This window comes from Mustela putorius, unplaced genomic scaffold (assembly GCF_011764305.1).
Source record: "Mustela putorius furo isolate JIRA1106 unplaced genomic scaffold, ASM1176430v1.1 tig00000196_pilon_pilon_pilon, whole genome shotgun sequence".
In the NCBI taxonomy this organism is placed as follows: domain Eukaryota; kingdom Metazoa; phylum Chordata; class Mammalia; order Carnivora; family Mustelidae; genus Mustela; species Mustela putorius.
The window spans coordinates 3,279,885-3,300,126 of NW_025421310.1; the positions used below are offsets into that span (position 1 = coordinate 3,279,885).

At 46.1% G+C, this 20,242-nt stretch overlaps 1 protein-coding gene across 1 annotated transcript; it reads right to left on the reverse strand.

Moving 5' to 3' along the window:
* Positions 1 to 8,152: 8,152 nt before the first annotated feature.
* LOC101684035 (zinc finger protein 256) lies at positions 8,153 to 14,567 on the reverse strand. The gene is made up of 4 exons (XM_045077258.1): positions 14,535 to 14,567; positions 13,672 to 13,785; positions 11,578 to 11,727; positions 8,153 to 9,590 (listed from the first exon to the last, which is right to left on the reverse strand). Exons 1-4 carry the CDS (start codon positions 14,565 to 14,567, stop codon positions 8,832 to 8,834), a joined length of 1,056 nt encoding a protein of 351 aa, XP_044933193.1. The 3' UTR covers positions 8,153 to 8,831.
* Positions 14,568 to 20,242: the final 5,675 nt, after the last annotated feature.

Consider the following 20,242-nt stretch of genomic DNA (forward strand, 5'->3'; position numbering starts at 1 on the left):
GCGCCTCGTGAGTGAGGTAAAGATAGAAAGACGAAGTGAGGCACTCCCAAGGCTCCCAAGTCCAGCCTGAGTGAGGAAAATAATACCCAAGTTTAAGTCAGTGGAAACCATTTCATCAGTTTAAAGGGGATACTGTGGCTGTTTTATTTGAATCGCAGGAATCTGGAGACTAAAATAGAAAATTTTGTTACTCTCAATACACCAAGATAGCATCTTTGATCACATAATTTCTCAACTCAATATGAGTATTTAGACATGCCTTTCATAGGCACAAGACAATTTTTTGCAGGACTAGTTGTAATAACAAAAATTGGAATCAACCCAATGTATGTCAGTAGGAGACTGAAGGAATCATAGTGCATTTTCACAATGGGGCACTAGGCAGCCATGACTAAAGTTCTTTTGACTGCTGCATTTCCAGGACGTACAATTAAGTAAAAATAGAAAGTGTCAGAATATTGTGTGTACTTAGCAATATTTTCCTAATAAAGGGAGCATAATTAATATCCATTTATCTGTATGTATATGACTGTATTTTTCAAATATTAAGAACATAAAAAAATTACAAAAATAAGGGGCACCTGGGTGGCTCAGTGGGTTAAGCCTCTGTCTTCGGCTCAGGTCATGATCTCAGGATCCTGGAATTGAGCCCCGCATCAGGCTCTCTGCTCAGCAGGGAGCCTGCCTCCTCCTCTCTCTGTGCCTCCTCTTTGCCTACTTGTGATCTCTCTCTCTCTCTGTCAAATAAATAAATAAAATCTTTTTAAAAAATTACAAAAACGAGCACCTGCAGGTCATAGTGATAAAAGAATAGAGGAGAAAGTATGAAGCCAGATGGCGCTCAGTGTATCTGGTTCATGGTTTTTGTTTCAAATTTTTTATGTATTTATCTAAACATATATGGTGCCAAAAGTTATAAAACATAACTTGAACATAAAAACAAAAAAATAAATAAACCTAAATGTGTGCCAAATTCAGGTTTAAGCCAAAGAAAAGGAGTTACTTCTATATTTTAAACACCATAATCTGAATACATATTCTATATTAATATATATGTAAAGATAACTAATTATGTAGTTATTATAAGTAAAAAAATAGCATTTTTAAAAAAGATTTTATTTATTTGTTTGACAGACAGAGATCACAAGTAGGCAGAGAGGCAGGCAGAGAGAGAGGAAGGGAAGCAACCTCCCTGCTCAGCAGAAAGCCTGACGCGGGGCTGGATCCCAGGACCCTGTGACCATGACCTGAGCCGAAGGCAGAGGCTTAATCCACTGAGCCACCCAGGTGCCCCCCAAAATAGCATTTTTTAAAGATTTTAAAATTTAGGGTGCCTGGGTGGCTCAGTGGGTTAAAGCCTCTGCTTTTGGCTCAGGTCTCAATGCGTGGGGCTTTCTGCTCAGCAAGGAGGCTGCTTCCTCCTCTCTCTCTGCCTGCATCTCTGCTTACCTGTGATCTCTGTCAAATAAACAAATAAAATATTTAAAAAAAAGATTTTTAAATTTGGTGAAAAAGAGAGTGCATACAAGCAGAGGGAGAGGCAGAGAGGGAGAAGCAGACTCCCAGCTGAGCAGGGAACCCAATAGGAGACTGGATACCAGGACCCTGGGGTCATGAAGGCAGATGCTTAATCAACTGAGCCACCCAGGCACCCCCCCCCAACAGTACTTTGATTCTGTAATTATATATGTTCATATATACATGTATATACATATATAGAATATACACACTATTTTATTAAATGATAACAGATCTTTCTGAAAAAAATAAATGTATCTATATCTGGAATAGAAGTTATAGAAAACTGGGCACCTGGGTGGCTCAGTGGGTTAAGCTGCTGCCTTCAGCTCAGGTTATGATCTCGGGGTCCTGGGATCGAGTCCCGCATCGGGATCTCTGCTCAGCAGGGAGCCTGCTTCCTCCTCTCTCTCTCTCTCTCTGCCTGCCTCTCTGCCTACTTGTGATCTCTGTCAAATAAATAAATAAAATATTAAAAAAAAAGAAGTTATAGAAAACTACCTCAGAACTCCCTACTGTATAAGAAAACAAAAGAGTCACCCCAAACTACTGAGATTATATAAACAGGACACTAGAGTTGGAGTGCCTGGGTGGCTCAGTTAGCTCAGGTCATGATGCAAGGGTGGTTCTCGGATGGAGCCCCGTGTTGGGCTCCCTGCTCAGCAGGGAGTCTGCTTCATCCCCTTCTTTTGCTCCCCTTCTTTTGCTCCTCCCCTGCTCCTTCTTTCTCACACTCACTCTCTCCTCTCTTTCTCAAATAAATAAATAAAATCTTTAAGAAAAAAAAAAACAGGATGCAAGAGTTGACAGGAATGATTCTAAATTACAAAGTAAGGGACACAGGTGTGCCTGGGTGGCTCAGTGGGTTAAGCCTCTGCCTTCAGCTCAGGTCATGATCTCAGAGTCCTGGGATTAAGCCCTGCATCGCATTGGGCTCTCTGCTCAGTGGGGAGTCTGCTTCCCCCTCTCTCTCTACCTGCCTCACTGCCCACTTGTGATCTCACTCTGTCAAATAAATAAATAAAATCTAAAAAAAAAAAAAAAAGAAAAGAAAAGAGCCTGAGATTTTTAGTATCATCAACTGGAAGGATGGAGTTGGTAGCAACTGAGAATGGGAAACTATGCTCAGAGAAGAGTGAAAAGAAAGCTCACAGTGACACCACCAAATAAATGCTGGTGAGAATGTGGAGCAATAGGAATTCTCATTCATCACTGGTGGGGACGCAAAATGGCACAGTCACTTTGGACGACAGTCTGGCAGTTTCCTACAAAACTAACATAGACTTACCAGGCAATCCAGCAATTGCATTCCTTGTTATTTACCCAAAGGCTTTGAAAACATATCCACACAAAAACCTGCATATGGATGTTTACATGCAACTTTATATCGCCCTCGACGCACAAGGATGACAAGAAGCCCCAGTTCAGATGCATCTTCTCTCTCTTTATTTCCGTAAGTCTACACACTTATATATGCTTACATGACCAATCAGCGAGCAGGGTACAGGAGGGAGCGAATCAGGCTGTGCACCTAAACGAACAACTTTGCTAGCAACCAATGCTGTTTACTTCCTCTTTGGGCATTCCGCTTAGTCTCACGAGGCAATCCTAACCTGGCAACTAGCCAGGCGCCATCTTTTAATGGCGGAGGCCACCCTGGCCAGGGGCCTGCCTCCGACAACTTTAGCCGCTATCACCAAAACTTGGATGCAACCAAGATATCCTTCAGTAAGTGAATGGGTAAATAAACTGGCACATCCAGACAATGGAATATCATTCAGAATTTAGAGCACTGTCAAGTCATGAAAAGACAAGGAAGAAAGTTAGATGCATATTACTAAGTCAAGGAGGCCATTTTGAAAAGGCTACATAGGACATAACATTTTGAAAAAGACAAAGTTCTGGAGACACTAGAAATATCTGTAGTTGCTGGAGGTTAGGCAGGAGAGAGGGACAATTAGTGGAGAATTTTTAGGGCAGTGAAACTGAAATTTTAGGGCAGTGAAACTAATCTCTATGAATTATTGTGGTGGACACATGTTGTTATAATTTACCCAAACACATAAAATGCACACCAAGAAGGAACCATTATGTAAACCATGGTCTTTGGATGATAACAAGTCATTGTAGGTTCATCAATTATAACAAATGTACCACTGTATCTTGCCGTCAGTTGTTGTTGTTGTTTTTAAAGATTTTTTTTTACTTGTCAGAGAGAAAGAGACAACAAGCAGGGGGAGCAGCAGGCAGAAGGAAAAGCAGGCTCCCTGCAAGAAGCCCGATGTGGGGACTTGATCCCAGTTTGGGATCATAACCTGAGCCGAAAGCAGCTGCTCCACCCAGGTATCCTACTTGCTATCAATTTTGCTGTGAATCCAAAACTTCTCTAAAAAAATAAGATAGGGGTGCCTGGGTGGCTCAGTTGCGAAGTGTCCGCCTTCGGCTCAGGTCACGATCCCAGGGACCTGGGATTGAGCTCCGCAACGGCCTCCCTGCTCAGCAGACAGCCTGCTTCCTCCTCTCCCTCTGCCTGCTGCTCTGCCGACTTGTGCTTACTATCTCTGTATCAAATAAATAAATAAAATATTTTAAAAAATAAGATTTATTTAAAAAAGTTTTTTTTAAAGGAAGCTCAGGAGGAGTTTAAAGGTGTTGAGTCTGTGATGTCTATCAGATGCCCAGGAACAGGCTACAAGAAGATCATTAGATAAGAGGATCAGGACTTTTACACAGAGACACACACTTTCAAGTTCTGAGTGTGTAATATTTTTTACAACCGTGCCACTGTGGAAGATCACCAGTAGAATGTAGACAGATTGTGGAGAAATAACTTCAGACTGGGCTCAGATTCATTACAATACTAAGAGGAGGATTTTTGTTGTTTAAGCCAGCGTGTTCAGTTAAGAATACAAAACAGCAGTAGCAACAAAAACCTCATGGTGCAAAAGCTGCTGAAAGAAACTTTAAGGAAAACTTTCGATGTCATTATTGTATTTTTAAGTTCATTAATGGTGACAAAGTTGTAAAGACAGAAACTTTATACAAATGAGTAGAGAACTACATAGGAATTGAAGTAATAGAAACAAAAGGAGAGAACATGCTTATAAAAGTTTAGCAATAAAGGGTGAGGGAGAGCGATGACAGAAAAGAAAATGTACTAGCTCAGAGGGAAGGGTAGTTGTTTTATGAAGTACAAAAACCATATTGATTTTTTTGGTCGAGGAAATTAAGAGGCTGAAGGTCAGTGATGGGTGGTTTATCAGTCAAGAGATTTGATAAATGAAGAAAAAAAACCCTTGGAAGCTAAGACATGGTAAAGTCATAGGTGGGATGGAGGGATTGATGCTAAATTTGGGGGGAGGCATCATTTCCATTTTAACACAGGGAGCCCGGAAGAGATTTGTTTTAGGAAGCAGAGGATGTTTTCAGACAATATCAAACAATGATCTTTTATTCTCTCTATAAAGGTGGCAGAATATTAACATAGACAAAAGTAATACTGGAGGAAATTTATAAAGTAAAAAACAGATTTGGCATTCTTGAGATTTTAGTGAATATATTGAGCTAGGAACACCAAGATGGACAAGCAAGTAACAGAAAAGTGGAAGAGGCTGCAGGAGTAGAAGACAGCTGGAGGATTCAAGTAAGGTCCTTGACCAGGATTTGGGAAGCTTCTAAGTGACAGATCAGTGATGACAGCTCTTCGTATAGATGGACTGACTTCTTTATAGATAATTATTAGGACAATGCAGGATAGAAGAGAGGTCTGGATTCTCCAAGTAAACAATGGGAGGTTTAAAGTTGGTGGCAACAAGCCCAATTAGTAATCAAAATTGCTAATCAATTAGACTATCAAAATAGTCTTTTTTGGCCAATGGCAACAGTGGAATGTTAGAGCAGTAACTGTTGAGCACAGGGAGTTAAACGGCTGAAATAGAGAATGTGTTTGTGACTCCAGATGGTGGATCTGGCTTTTCCCTCTATCTGAGACCAGCTTATGCTCCATGCTATAATGGCAGCCATATGCCACTGGGCCAAGGGTTACTGGGGTAAGGTGCAAGTACAATTCCCTAATTGGTTGGATCTAGTGGTTTTGCTGTAAGGAAAGTTCTCATTAGAATCATAAATATGAATTATGTATTCTGCTACAAATAGCCTATGACACATCATGAAGCCATATGAGAATTGAAGTGGGGTTAGTGTACAAAGCAAAAATAACATTTCAAGAAGCCCTTAGCATCTGAATATCAGATCAAAGATCGCAGATTTTGGGTATAAACCAAACACCTTAGAATTGTAACTCAGCTTTGCAAGTGAGGTTTTTTTTGTTGTTGTTGTTTTGTTTTTTTTTTTTTTAAGATGATGACTAAGCAAATGGAACATGGAGAATGCAGCAAAGATTCTCTGGGCTGATAAAAATGTAAGTGGACATTGTGCAATGAGGAGGTCACCATTACTGGTGTTGGTAACATTTCCATTACTCATGAGGCCTTTTTTTTTTCCCCCAAAGATTTTATTCATTTATTTGAAAGTGAGAGAGAGAGAGACAGAGAGCTCAAGTGTGGGGAAGGAGCAGAAAGAGGAGAAGAGGACTCCTTGCGGAACAGGGATCCAGGCACAGGGCTCAATCCCAGGACCTCAGGACCCCAGGATCATGACCTGAGCTGAAGGCAGATGCTTAACAGACTGAGCCTCTCAAGCACCCCCGACCCCTGATAAGTCCTTTTAAAATTTGTTCTAAGGGATGCCTGGGTGGTATATTAAGTGTCCAACTCTTGATTTCGGCTCAGGTCATGATCTCAGGGTCTTGAGACTGAGCCCCATGTCAGGCTCCTTGCTCAGAGGGGAGTCTGCTTGGATTCTTTCTTCCTCTACCTCTGCCCCTCATCCCAATCATGTGCATGTGTACACATGCTCTCTCAAATAAATAAATAAATCTTTTAAAAAACCTGGTCTTAATACTCAGGTACCTCAATAATTTCAGTCAGAGAAAAATTAAGCGCTTTGTATTTTCCTAATTCATTTTAGACAATCAGGCCTTAATAATGTCATGTCCAAGCATAATTCAAGTGCTGCTGATCCCCATCACTACACCTGGGAGAAATTACCCTGTCCTAGCCTTTACCAAAAGCATTGTTGGTTGTCGCAGCTGTATCCTCCTCCAGGTGATCTTTGGGGCTACAAACATCCTGACATTCAGGCCACAAATTAGGACTACAGATACCTGTAGTCTTTCCTAGAAGGCCTTACGCAGTATATAGCCTTTTCTGATCTCAAATGTGTCATTCCAACACCAACTGGGTGTTCAATGCAATTCTGACACTAGCTACTTGGCAGACCCCACAGGTTAGGACTCAGTCCTACAACTGTCTCTTAAAATGCCAGCGGCAAATGGGGTCCCTAGACTACCCTCACTTCTACCAAGTTGACTATAAATCTGGAGTTGCCTCGAGTCTCCACTCAGATTTAATAATTTGCTACAATAACTCACAGAACTCAGGGAAATGCTATGCTTACTATTAGTTTACTAAAATGGACACAAATCAACAAAGAGATGAAGAGGTACATAGGGTGAGCTCCGTAAGAGCCCCAAGAGCAAGAATCCTTGTCACAGTGGAATCAGTATGCACCCCCTCCTGGCCGGCTGGTGTTAAGTCCTGTTTTTAGGGGTTTTGGCCATTCCATAGGCGTGATTGACTAAATCGTTGGCCATTGGTGAGTGAACCCAATGTCTAGCTCCTTCCCCTCCCCAGATATCAAGGATAGTGCTGCTTCCCGACAGCGCACAGGAGACGAATGAGGCACAAACAAGTCAGCTGCAAGAGAAAGGGAGCAGGGAATGACAGCAGAAAAGACTGTCTCTCTGAACGACTCCTTAGTCTCATATTTATTGGAAAGTTGGTAACAACCAACAAAGAAGCCAGAGTAAGTTACACACTGACCATGAGTCTTGCAGATAAGTAAGAAGAAAGGCAAAATACATCTGGTCCTGTAGCCCGTGATCTAGAGTGAGTAAGCCCAAAGAGAAGGATCGTCTGATGAGCTGCAGGTGCTCCTGCAGGAGCAGGAAGGGGAGGTAACGGGAGAATGAAGCAGGTGGCGTTCCGGCCTGAGCAGGCCGGGCGTCCTCAGCAGCTCAGCTTCAAGGACGTCTATCATCCTCTCCCTCAGAGGCCTGTTGCTAGTGCATATTTTTCTTAAGGCTGTATCTAAGCATGTTTAGTGGCTAGTATAATTTCTTATGGGTTATATCTTAAGCAGTACGTTATTCTGAGGGACAGTTACAGATAGGGCGTACAGTTAGAACTCTCTAATGTCTAGTCACCAGCTCCCATCCTGAAGTTCCTTTATTGGCCTCCATCTTGAGTGATTTCACCCTCATACAAAAGACTCTTATCCAGGAAATCCCAAGGGTTTCAGAAGTTCTATGCCAGGAACTAGGGACAAACATCAAATAATTCTTTTTTAAATCAGGTAGGAATGCTGATTAGGTAAAAACTATAGTGAGAGGTAGTCTCTGACATTATAGTCTCCTTGATGTCCAAGAAAGCTGTCCACTTTTCCACAATGGCAGAGCCCAATGTTTTCAACCCACCCCACACAATGAATAAAAATCTTAAGATCAAATGTGATTTAATAAGATGTTTATTATTGCACAAATCAGAGCAAATGTGAGGAAGACAGGTCCCACCTCAGTGACTTAGAGGCTGGAAAATCCATAAAAAGTATGGCATAAGATCAACAATGCCACAAAGAGGGTAAAACTTGCAAAATATCAGTGGTTCCTGGATTGGGTTCTGTGGCAAAAAGTGGATCAGGTCCATGCCATAGCTAGTCAGAGGAAAGGTCCCCACCCCAGGGGTTCAGATCATGATTTCCACTACAGAGCAGAAGAACACAAACATCTGTCTTCTCTGAGCATGCTAAGGTGACTCGCATGGACCTCCTGGGTGTCAGAGGTGAGATACCTTCTGCCACCACTGGCAGTGAGAATTCCGGGAAGGTCTGAGCAGGTCAGAATATGAAATGCAGCTCCTGAAAACTTCTTGTAACTGGAATGTGTGGTAGATGGCTCCTCAGAGAAGCTCTCTAGTGCTGTTACATTGAACAAAGAAAGAGCATATTTCCTGAACGTTTAAGGCCATTTTCTTATGTGGAATTTCTTTTTCATGCTGAATGGGCTTAGATCTTGGCTGAAGGTTTTTCCACATCTACTGATTCATAAAACTGATTTGAGTCTTTAAGTTTTTGGTGTTGAATCAGAGCAGACGGCGGAAAACTTTCTCAGGTTGGCTGCAGTCCTAATGCCTTTTTCAAGTGTGAAGTTTATGGTGTTGAATGAGGCTATGGTTTTGGCTAAAGGATTTCCCACATTCACTGCATTCATAAGGCCTTTCTCCAGTGTGAATTCTCTGATGTAGAATGAGGCTAAAACTTTGGCTAAAGGATTTCCCACATTCACTACACTCGTAAGGCCTTGCTCCTGTGTGAACACTCTGGTGTTGAATGAGGCTGGAGCTTTGTCTAAAGGATTTCCCATATTCATTGCACTCATATGGCCTTTCTCCAGTGTGAACTCTCTGATGCTGCATGAGGATAGAACTTTGGCTATAAGACTTCCCACATTTGTCACGTTCATAAGGCCTTGCTCCAGTGTGAATTCTCTGATGTTGAAAGAGGCTGGAACTTTGTCTGGAGAATTTGTCACATTCAGCACACTCATAAGGTCGTGCTCCTGTGTGAATTCTCTGGTGCCGAACAAGTTTGGATTTGCATCCAAAAGTTTTCCTACATTCACTACACATGTAAGGCCTCTCTCTAGTGTGAGTATGTAGGTGCTGAAAAAGTTTATATTTGAACCTGAAGGCCTTTCCACACTCACTGCTATCAGAAGGCTTTTCTCCAGTGTGGACTGTCTTATGCTGAACAAATGTATGCTTATAGCTGAAGGTTTTCCCACATTCACTGCACTCAAGCAGTCCTTCTCCAGTGTGAATTCTTTGGTGCTGAACAAGTGTACATTTACGACAGAAGGCTTTTCCACATTCACCACATTTGTAAGAACTTTTCCACTATGAAAGGACCCCTTACACTTAGTACTGCTGTGTATACTCAGTATTGCTTTGGGAGTGGCCTGATGCTGGAGAAGTCCCAAACTGGCCAAGAAGTCTTTTTCAACATCCTCACAGGTGAAAGGCTTCCCTAATGAATGGTGTCTATAGGTCTTCACAAAGGAAGTCCTGTCCATGTTCTTGCTATTGGGTTTTCTCCCACTGTGCTCATTCTGGTGTTGGTGAAGATTTACACTGAAACAGAATTGTTTTCCACATGCCACACATGTGTATGATTTCTGCCCAGGATGTGTTCCTTGATGCCTATCCAGGTATGAAGTATCTTTCATGACAGGAACATGCTTCTCACAGAGATGAATCTTCTGGGTGGTTAGATTTGGCTCTGAGATCCTGATCTGTGGCATTCTTCCCAGAGAAACATTCTGTCCGAAAGGTGCCTCCTCAATCTCTCTGGCACACAAACAATCTGAAAGCAGAAATGCTAGTCATGTACATGTTATCTCAGGAGACAAGTGGCAGCCACATTATAAATATGTGCCTGACATACCAAAGAATGAATACATGAGACTGTTCTCAGGATGGAGGAGTTGGGAGGCAAGATGAGGAAGGGGCTTCTTTGCAGTACTGTGATTTTATTTTATTTATTTATATTTTTTTTAAAGACTTTATTTATTTATTTGACAGAGATAGATCACAGGTCGATAGAGAGGCTGGCAGAGAGAGAGAGAGAGGGAAACAGGCTCCCCGCTGAGCAGCCGAGCAGCTGAGCAGAGAGCCCAATGTGGGACTTGATCCCAGGACCCTGAGATCATGACCTGAGCCGAAGGCAGCAGCTTAAACCACTGAGCCACCCAGGCGCCACTGCAGTACTGTGATTTTAAAAGGCTCTCTAAGAAGCAGGATCACAAGATGAAAGTAGATCAGAATGGGATGCAGCACAGTAAGGAGAAGCAGGCAGAGTTTCTGACTTACTCCTTTGAGAATGACCTCCAGGAGGGGTGTTGCTCACATGTGAGTATCATGAAGAAACAGGAAAATGACTGCTGGTGAGTAGCTGGTGTTCAAGGACTACTGGGGATATGTGTTCACTAGCTATTATGCACGAGCCAATGCTGGGAACACTGCGAAGGCAGCAGTGGAAAGGAATGGGTAACTGATAGATGTAAGAAGTTGCCAGCAGCCAGGGACTAGAGGTCAGAGTAAAAATGACAAACTAGTCAAGTATCAAGAATAGGGAAGAAAAGGTGAAAATGAGGTGTGGCCATTTAAATGGCACCAAAACACTAGTTTGAACAAGTTCCTGGTATTATGTGAACACAGCCCTGATGTCATGTCCTGTCTCAGCTGCCAATCAGCAAGATCAGGTCCCCTCTGGCCCCTCTTGCCATGGCAGGAGTGGTATCATTCTGTGACATGTTCAGAAGTCTCCCCCACAACCCAAGTTGAGCAACTACATGGGACTTGGATAATGTAAGTCCTAAAGTTAAGACAGGACATATACCAGCCTGCCATGACAAATTGTAGAAAACTAAACGTTACAAAAAACCTCACACAAAGGTCTCCAAGAACAGCGCATAGTAGACGTAAGTAGTGTCTGTTTCAACGATGGCAATTCCCGGCACATGCAGACATGTAGAACTATCCGAAGAAGGGAGCAAAACCTGAAGCAAGTATGTACCATGGATCTGCAGAAATCACCCAGCCAGGAAGGGGTCAAGCAAGGTGGGATCCATCCAGCTGACTGTCAAGACTACCTAGAAGGACGACCCAGAATCCTTTGCGGCTAGACTTCAGGGCTGCAGGTGTTGAGGTAGCAGGGAGAGCAGAGGGCAGTGCTAACAGTCCAGTCCAAGCAACAATAACACCTACCCAGGGAACTAGGAAAGGTCATAGTGCCCATGGTCTGGATGGAAGGACAGAGCAGCCACTAGGGAAAAGCAGAAAGGCAAACTTGCTACCTAGGTCACTGTGATGCTACCTACCTCACACTGTGATGTGTGAGGGCCTTATGCAGGGAGGCCATCAGTGCCAAGTTCTCCAGCATCACATCATGGTACAGGCATCTCTGAGCCTCATCAAGGAGACCCCATTCCTCCCAGGAGAAGTACACGGCCATATCCTCCAAAGTCACATTGTCCTGTCATGTTGGGGACAGATGAAATCACAGCCTCCCTCCTGAGGACCGACAGTCCACCCCACACATTTATCCCACACCCATCCCCTTCCCAAGCTCTCCACTTTAGAGGAGAAACCAGGACCTGATGCCACTGATGCTACCTGATTCCTCTTTCCTCATGGTTCTATTAATCAACATGTCCAGCCCTTAGCAACCGCAGGCAAGCAGGCAGAGACACCATCTACACTCAGGAACTGGATTACAGGGCTGCATCTCTTCCTGACAGGCAATTTCCCTGGAGTCCTCCATATCATGCCTCATAATAAAATTTGGGGTCACCTATCACCCTTAAGTCTCCAGTACCAGGACCCAAGACCATCAATTCCCACTCCTTCTCTCCACATGCACATGCACCTCTCACATCCTCAGACCCAACACGTGCATCCCCACAGCCCCTGCCGATTCCCTGCCTCACACCATATACATCTTCCGGGACTTGCTCCGTGCTACCTGGCACATGGCATCCAGAGAGAAATTGGCAAATTCAAACAGGATCCAGTACTCCCCCAGACCTCTGATGGGTCCCACACCAGGGGTAGCCCTGGATGCTGCTGCAAAGGCCTCTCTGCCTGTCTCTAATCCTTGCTTCAACATTAGTCACATGGAACCACACATGAATTTCTGATGCCCATGACCCCTCTCCCAGTTCTGTCCTGCACTTGCTGCCCCTTCAGGAGCCACAACCCTCCTCTTTCCACCAAAACCTCATTCAAAGCTCAGCCATACTGGCAGCCATACCAAGCACAGTGATTTTTCACGGATGGCTACGCTTGCCCCAGACCATACACACCGGCAAATGCCCCAGAACCCACCAAAGCTCACCACAAAACTGTAGTAAACCCATCTTATCTCAAGCAGTCCTCCTCATCTATTTCTCGTCTACTCTTCCCTTGGAAGTCTTGGCCACCTGCCACGACTAGGCTCTCCACATACTCCCTTCGTGGTTCTCTCCTACCTCAGTATTTATGATATCCATTGCCCCCAAGCATGAGCCCAAGAAATAGATCCAGCCCTTGGAACTCTTACTCTTCTTTCTGAGCTGCTAATAACGTTACTGCCATGAGGGGACTCCCACTTTCTAAATAAGACCCTCAGCTCCACCCTGGTGCACACAGCAGCCACCACTTCCAGATGCCTCCATCCTAAACCTCACTCCAGATTCCAGACCTATGTGCAGCTGCCCACTTGATGCCACTACTCATTTTTTCTCTGGAGTATCTCAGAATCTTAACATGGCCCCACACAAAGCCTGATATCGCCAGTGAGAATCCACTCCTGCTACTGACCTTCCCATCTCAGTTGATCTACCTTCTACCCTACTTGCTGCTAAAACCAAAACTTTAGTGTCATATCCGACTCCTTCCTTTCTGTCTCACCCTCAAAATCAGCCCTTCTGGAAACAGAGATCCAGAATCCAAACACTTTTCCCACCTCCACAGCCAGCACTCTGGTCCATGAACACTCACCTGCACAATCGCAGCAGTAGCCTCTTCCCTGGTCACCCTACCTCCTCCCTCAATCCCAAAGTCTGTTTTCCACTCTGCAACCGGATGGAGCCTATTCAGACCTAGGTAAGACCATCTTCCTCCTCCGTTCCAAATCTCCCATTACATCCATTACAGCTGCCTGACTTCTCAGGCAACCATTGCCAAAGGAACTCTATCCCCTGCTCTTTGTTCCTGAGAGAACGGAGACCTGCTGCGCCCTCTTCCCACACTGCAAGTGTTTGCACTTGCTTGTACCTGTTCTGAGGTCAGCGTCTACACCTCTTTCCGTTGGTGACCAGAAGAACTCCGTATCATCCTCAGTCTGGACTCAAAATGAGTCTAGATTACGCCCTGGCCTTTGGATCATTCCTGCCGCGGGTCTCAGTCTGTGAGGCGGGGGCAGCCTCTCCCCTCGCACCTTCTCGGTCTGGTTAGTCCCAAACCTGCCAGATGGTGTCGCAACAAAGCGAGGAGCGCCCCAAACCGCGGCCACAGCGAGGACGCCGGAAGTCCCTCCCCAAGAGCTGTCAAACTAAAGGGCCGGCAGAAAAGCGGGTGAAGAGTCTTCGGACATCGCATCTCAAAGTTGATATGGGGGATGGATCCACACCAGCGCGGGAGGGACACCCTCCACTTCACTGTGCAGGTTCCATAAGTGCTACTGCAGCTTCGGGACCCGAGGGTAGAAGCACGTCACAGAGGCTGGGAGCCACGGTGCATTTCAGAGGGCTTGAACCTCCAACCCCGGAGGCCAGACCTTGGGCTGAAAGGCTAAAGAAACTCGGGATTCCAGTTCTCTGGACTTACTCTTCCCAGTTCCGTAACTTAGACCCACCTCCCAGTGCTTCAGTATCCTCACTGTCGCTCCAGCCTGTTCTCCCTCTGAGCAGCCCTTGGAAAAACTTTTAAAACCCTGAATCAGACGGCGGCCCTCTTCTCTTCACAACCATCCACCGCTCCCATGGCTCTCGGGGCAGAGGAGCCGCACCTGGGCCTGCCAGCGCAGGCATGGATCCGCCTCACGCTCGGTACCCTGAGGGCAGAATCCTCCACCCTCAGGCCCCCTGCAGCCCCCGCCCCGGTGGCCCCTCAGCCCGGAGCCCGCTCCCGCCCGCCGACGCTCACACACGCGCCCCCGCCCACCGGCGCCTCCCTGTCCCGGACACCCCGGCCTGGGCCGCAGGGCCGCAGGGCCGCAGGGCCGCGAGCAGGCGCCCCGCGATCGGGCCTTTGGGGTCTGGGTCGGGGGTTAAGGGGAGGCCCCGGGAGACGAGCGTTTACCTCAGCCGGGTCCCTGGGCGCGGCCGCCGCCATCGGACTCAGTGACAGAGCGGACACCCGGGCCGGCGATCCCCGTCCTGGCCCCCGCGCTGGGCAGCTCTGGTGGCGTCACCTGCCGCGGGTCTCAGTCTGTGAGGCGGGGGCAGCCTCTCCCCTCGCACCTTCTCGGTCTGGTTAGTCCCAAACCTGCCAGATGGTGTCGCAACAAAGCGAGGAGCGCCCCAAACCGCGGCCACAGCGAGGACGCCGGAAGTCCCTCCCCAAGAGCTGTCAAACGCGCAGAAAAACTCTTCTCTTGCCCGCAGCCCGTCAGCGCTCCGCCCTCTAGGTAACGTAGTAGGAGCCCAGGCGAAAACGTTCTCACCAGAACCGTCCCAAGGGCTTGGAGCTTCTTCTGCGAAGGGTCTAATGAGGTTCTGGAGGCTTCCTTAAGGGATTCGCGCAGGTTTATAGGGGTGCTGTCTACAAGTGGAAAAAGTTCTTAGGAACATGATTTCAGAACCCCCTGAAGCTCAGCAGGCTCCCAGAGCATAAAACCAGTACTTTAGGTGCCCCCCAAGGCTACTGATACAAATAGACATATTCCATTAAGTTATTTCAACATAAAAGATGTACATTCTTAGCTGTACACGAATAAACATTATCTTATTGTTCTTGGTGTTGGGGTCCGTGATCAAAGGAACGAGACTGATAAAAAGCGAAGGTCAAGCATAGCTTTATTTCACGCCAAGCATCAAGAACCAAACTGACCTGTCAGGGCTGTCTCTTACGAAAGGTGACAACCAACATGGCCGCTCTGGATGAGGCTGCTCCCCAGACAGGGCTGCTACCTGGATAGGGGCTGCTCCTGCGAGGCTGCTCCCTGAGGCCGCGACTCAGGGCGCTGGGGCTGCTGGAGGCTCTCACGGCTCTGACAGCTCTGACAAGAGCGTTCTGACAGCTCTGACAAGAGCGTTCTGACAGCTCTCCCGGCTCTGTCGACTCTCCTACTCCTCCCGCTCTTCTACGCCTCCCCAGCCTCGCAGACTAACCTTTATAGGGGTGGTTGAGCCCCGCTGCCCCACACAGGTGGCCAATGGGATTTAGACTCACCTCAGTAAATATATGCGCGCCCCTCTGATTGGATGTCTTCACCAGGCCTAACTCGCCCTTGTATCTAGGCTTTGCTCAAGTAAATTCCTCTGGGAGGGGCAGGGTCAATCTAATTTCACTGCATAGGGTCAATCTAAGTTCACTGCAACAAAATAGCTCCCTCTGGCCAACCAGGCCCTTACACTTCACATGCCGTGAAACTTCAAGAGTCCGAAGTGAGTTGTTGAGTTTAATTATGTTCAGTCAGAAACAAGAGGAAAAGACTAGATAGGTTCATGACAGGAAGATAGAAGAGGGAAGTGGGATTGCCCTGAAGCAACTGCACAAGGGTGAAGCTTCGCCTCTGGGTCCCACAGAAAACGCCTATATATTGTGACTGAGTCCTACCCATTGAGGAACAGCTTAATCCATAGGGTATTTCTTTCCCTATGTTCCAAGATATCCAACTCTTTTCAGCAATCAGACATGTATCTCAAGTGGAGAGAAACTAAACAAACACTACTTTAAAAAAAAGAAAAAAGATTTTATTTGAGAGGAAGAGCACAGAGGAAGATGGAGAAGCAGACTCCCCACTGAGCTGAGAGCCTGAGGTGAGGCTTGATCCCAGGACCTTGGGATCATGGCCCAAGCCGAAAGCAGAAGCTTAACCGACTGAGCCACCAGGCGCCCCCAACAAATGCTATTTTGGTACGGGACAGTGGCTGCAGACTTCACACTCAGCATAAGTGCAAAAGTAGCACAGAATCCCAATATTAAGGGGGTACCTGAATCTCAAGAGGAAGGGAGCGCCTGAACTGCATGGTCCCATCAGCTTGCTGGGAAATGATTATTTCTCCTGTTACTGAAGGGAAATTTCTGCAAGAGGAATTCAGATTATTGCAGCTTCCAGTCGGCGACGAGAGAAGAATTAGGCACAAACAAGTCAGCTGCAAAAGACTGGGAGCAGAGGCCAACAGTCGAAAATGACTGCTGCCACGAGCAATTCCACAGTCTCACTTTTATTAGATAGAAAACAATAGCCAACAGAAGGATTGATGAAGGTCAAACGTTAGACACGTCTTGCAGGCAAGCAAGGAGGAGGGTAAGGTTTATAGTTAACCAAGCACATTCAAAGGACTCATCTAACTAACAATGAGCACTTCTGGGAAGAGAAAGGAGCGACAATGAAAAAGGGAAGCAGGCGGATTTCGTTCCACCCTGAGCTGACGGGGAGTTCCTGGGTGCTTGGCTTCCCTGAAGCAGGCGGCGTTCTGCCTTGGGCGGGCCAGGCATTCCCGGCTGCCAGGGTTCAGTGAAGGGGCGGCGTTCCACCCTGAGCAAGCTAGGTATCCCCAGCTGCCTAGCTTCTGTGAAGGGGTGGTGTTCCGCCCTGAGCGAGCCAGGCATCCCCAGCTGCCCAGCTTCACGGTCATATATCGTCCTTCTTCCCAAAGACTTGTTGTCAGTATCAGTATTTTTTAAGGCCATATCTTAATGTGCTTGGCAACTAGTAAAATCCTCCAGGGGTTACAGTTTAAGTAACAAATTGTTCCGAAGGGCAGCAGCAGATTATCTCTGAAAGACAGTAGTGAAATAGAAATGACAGAGTTATTGATGGTGTTTATGTAGTTCTTTAAAGATAGTGGCAGGAAGCTCTGGGGAAACATCAGGGAAGGGTGAAAAAATTTATAAGACTGCAGTGAATTTGAGAAGTCATTTAGGTATGAGAGAACCCACTGAGCATGTGTCTGTGTTGGAACCTTGGTCACTCGAATGTATTGTCTCCACAAGGGGATTCTTTTTCATTCATGAGCCCATTGAGCAATACCAGCTTGGGGAGAGTTGAAGAGGACATTAGAGTAGCCGGAAGAGTAAATGTAAACAGGGAATCTGTGGTGTCACGTTTACTCACTGCTCTAAAGGTGTGTATTGAGCACATAAATAAACCACTTAGAAATGTATTTCTTCCAAGAGTTATGGCAAGTACTTCATAAGCAATGTCAAAAAGAGAAGCTAAAAATAACTTAATTAAATGAGAGTATGTAAAAGTTTACAATTCTTTAAAAAATAAAATAGGCAAACTGAAAATATTCTGTGAATCTCAGCGAATGCTAGATTAACATGCCATTGAAGAACTGCAGTCATTCACGGACAACAAAGTCCTACCTCATGTCTTTGTGCAGGCACAATTAGGGACTAAGCTGGGTATGTCTCGCTTTCATGGACAGTAATAGGAAAATGCCACCCCACAGTTTTTCTGGCTTCCTAGCCAGAAATTAAGCAATTAGACTAAGTTACCACTAATCAAAAGCTAAGAGGGGCGAAAGCTTTAGAAATTCCAACAAATTTAACAGATCCAAAGTGAGTGCTGAGTTCAGAGTCTACCAAAGCACTTCTATGTCTTTTTACACATCAGGGTCACATGTAGACCTTCAGGCACCTACAATTCCTGGTCATTCCTGCTCTCCAACTTTTGCAACCTTGTTATCACTTTTTATTTAATATTACTTCTACTTCTCTAAATAGGACATGACATCGCATCTACTTTGCATGGGCCACAGATACTTGCTGGAAATGTAATGTCAGAGGCACAAGAGAGAATCCTGAACTTGTGAAGGCCAAGAAAATTAAGGCCATCCCACCTCAAGTTTAGCTGATGTGGGAAACAGAGGCAGAAGAAAATCATTAAAATTCCTTACCCACTGACAAGCCCCTGAAACAGACAGAGTGGCTCTCCCCTGGGGACTTAACTGCCCTCACCTTGAGGTTTTGCTAAGGACAATCCTAGCCTGACCAACTCCCTACCCCAGCAGATCTACCAAGATCCTGTAAGTATACTTTAACCATTCCTTTATCTCTTACCTCCTTGTCTGAGGTAGTACTCCAGAATAGAAGGGGGCTTAATTTGTTGTTCCTCCAACAAGGGGGACTATGTGCCACATTAGGAGAAGAATGCTGCTTTTATGCCGACCATACTGGGGTAGTGAAAGAATCCATGGCTAAGGTGAGAGAAGGATTAGTCAAGAGAAAGAAGGAGAGGGAAGCACAGGAGAACTGGTTTGAGGCTTGGTTTAATAGGACTCCCTGGTTCACCACCCTAGTTTCTACCTTAGTTGGCCCATTTGTTTTGCTTGTGCTCATTCTAACTTTTGGCCCTTGCATTCTGAATAAGCTTATTAATTTTGTAAAAGATTGTGTTAATACCGTTCAGCTCATAGTCTTAAGACAGCAGTACGAAAAGTTGCCCACTCCTGAGGGCCCCCATGACTGCCCTACAAATGAGCAAGATTCCTCATTATGAACAACTAACAGGGGGAATGTAAGAGTGCGTTAGCATAAGTACAGCCATCTTAGCTTGGGCAGCCATCTCAGGCCCAAGGGCTAAACTTTCCCCTAGTTTACTTTAGTTCCTGGGACCCTCCTCCCTGCTTTAGTTCCAGGGACCCCCTCACTGCTTTAGTTCCAAGAAAGTACCCCACACTACAACACCCCCCCCCCTCCGCAGCAGTTAATCAGCTTAAACCACCAGGGGGGCCAGGGGGGACCAGATGTTGAAGAGAGCTTATCTTACTAAACCACCAGGGGGGCGGAAGCCAAAAGTATGTATGGTCTCTGAAGTGATGGAAAATTACTGTGAGCTGGATGTTTTAAAAAAATGCTATATAAACCCTTGGCTTTGAGTGCTCGGGGTCCTTGTTGAAACCCCCTGCGCCGCGCAGATACTTGGACCCCAGCTAGCTGGAAATAAACCTCGCTGTGTGACTTGCATTATCGAGAGTGTTCTCTGTTTAATTGAGGGGTGGTTGACTCTGTACCCTAACAAACCCACGCCCAAAAGAGAAGAGCATGGAGATTTTCAGCCTGATGCTTATTACTCACTATTTTTATAGAGATGCTATTAGGGACACAAACACAACAATCAAACACACAGACACACTCAGTATGCCAAAAATTTTTAAACTTTTTACTTCCCTGATGCTTCAGCATCCCCACAAACAGCCTGTGAAGACCAGGAGACCAAATACACCAGTGTGAGAAGGCTGTTCACTGACACAAGTTCCCCTCCTTGCTTTCCCATCTCTGACTCCTGTTGGTGTTTATTGTTTCTCTGTCTCTCTCTGGTCCTCTCCTGCTTGTTGAACTGCCTTCCTGGGCTCTCCTCCCATCTGGCCCCTTGAGTCTGCACCTGGCCTCTGTTTTCTAGGACCTGTGAGTACAATAAATTCTTTACTTTCATATGCCTCTCCAAGTGTAATTTCTGCTGCTCTGTTGGATCCTTAAAGACTCTGCAAGGGGAATGGGACGATTGTGAACTCTGGGGAAAGGCCCCCAGAGATGCCTTTGAGCATTTACTGCCGGGCTTGTTTACTGAGCCTACTGTCTGCGCCGTCCTGGAAGGCTCCCTGTTCAAGTACAGACCCTGTTCCCAGCCCAGCAATGCACCCGGGACACCGCTCTCCCGGCTGCTGTGATCCCGACAAGGAGGAGGAATTATTCTCCAGCTCCCAGATGCAATACTTCTCTGAGTGCCTCTGGTAACGGGGATCAAGAGGTCTCCAACCACCCAGCCACGCACCTCCCCGGAGGAACCCCGCTACGTGCTGAGGGCTGAGAGGGAGACCCCTGCGCAGCGCTCA

What these genes read in the sequence shown, in the direction of transcription:
- LOC101684035 (XM_045077258.1), bottom strand. Translation starts at nt 14,567, where the DNA reads ATGGCGGCGGCCGCGCCCAGGGACCCGGCTGAG. An exon ending in GGACTAACCAGACCGAGAAG is followed by an intron (nt 11,728 to 13,671) that starts GTGCGAGGGGAG and finishes CCAACATGACAG; the next exon opens with GACAATGTGACTTTGGAGGA. An exon ending in AGGCCCTCACACATCACAGT is followed by an intron (nt 9,591 to 11,577) that starts GTGAGGTAGGTA and finishes GTCCTTTCATAG; the next exon opens with TGGAAAAGTTCTTACAAATG.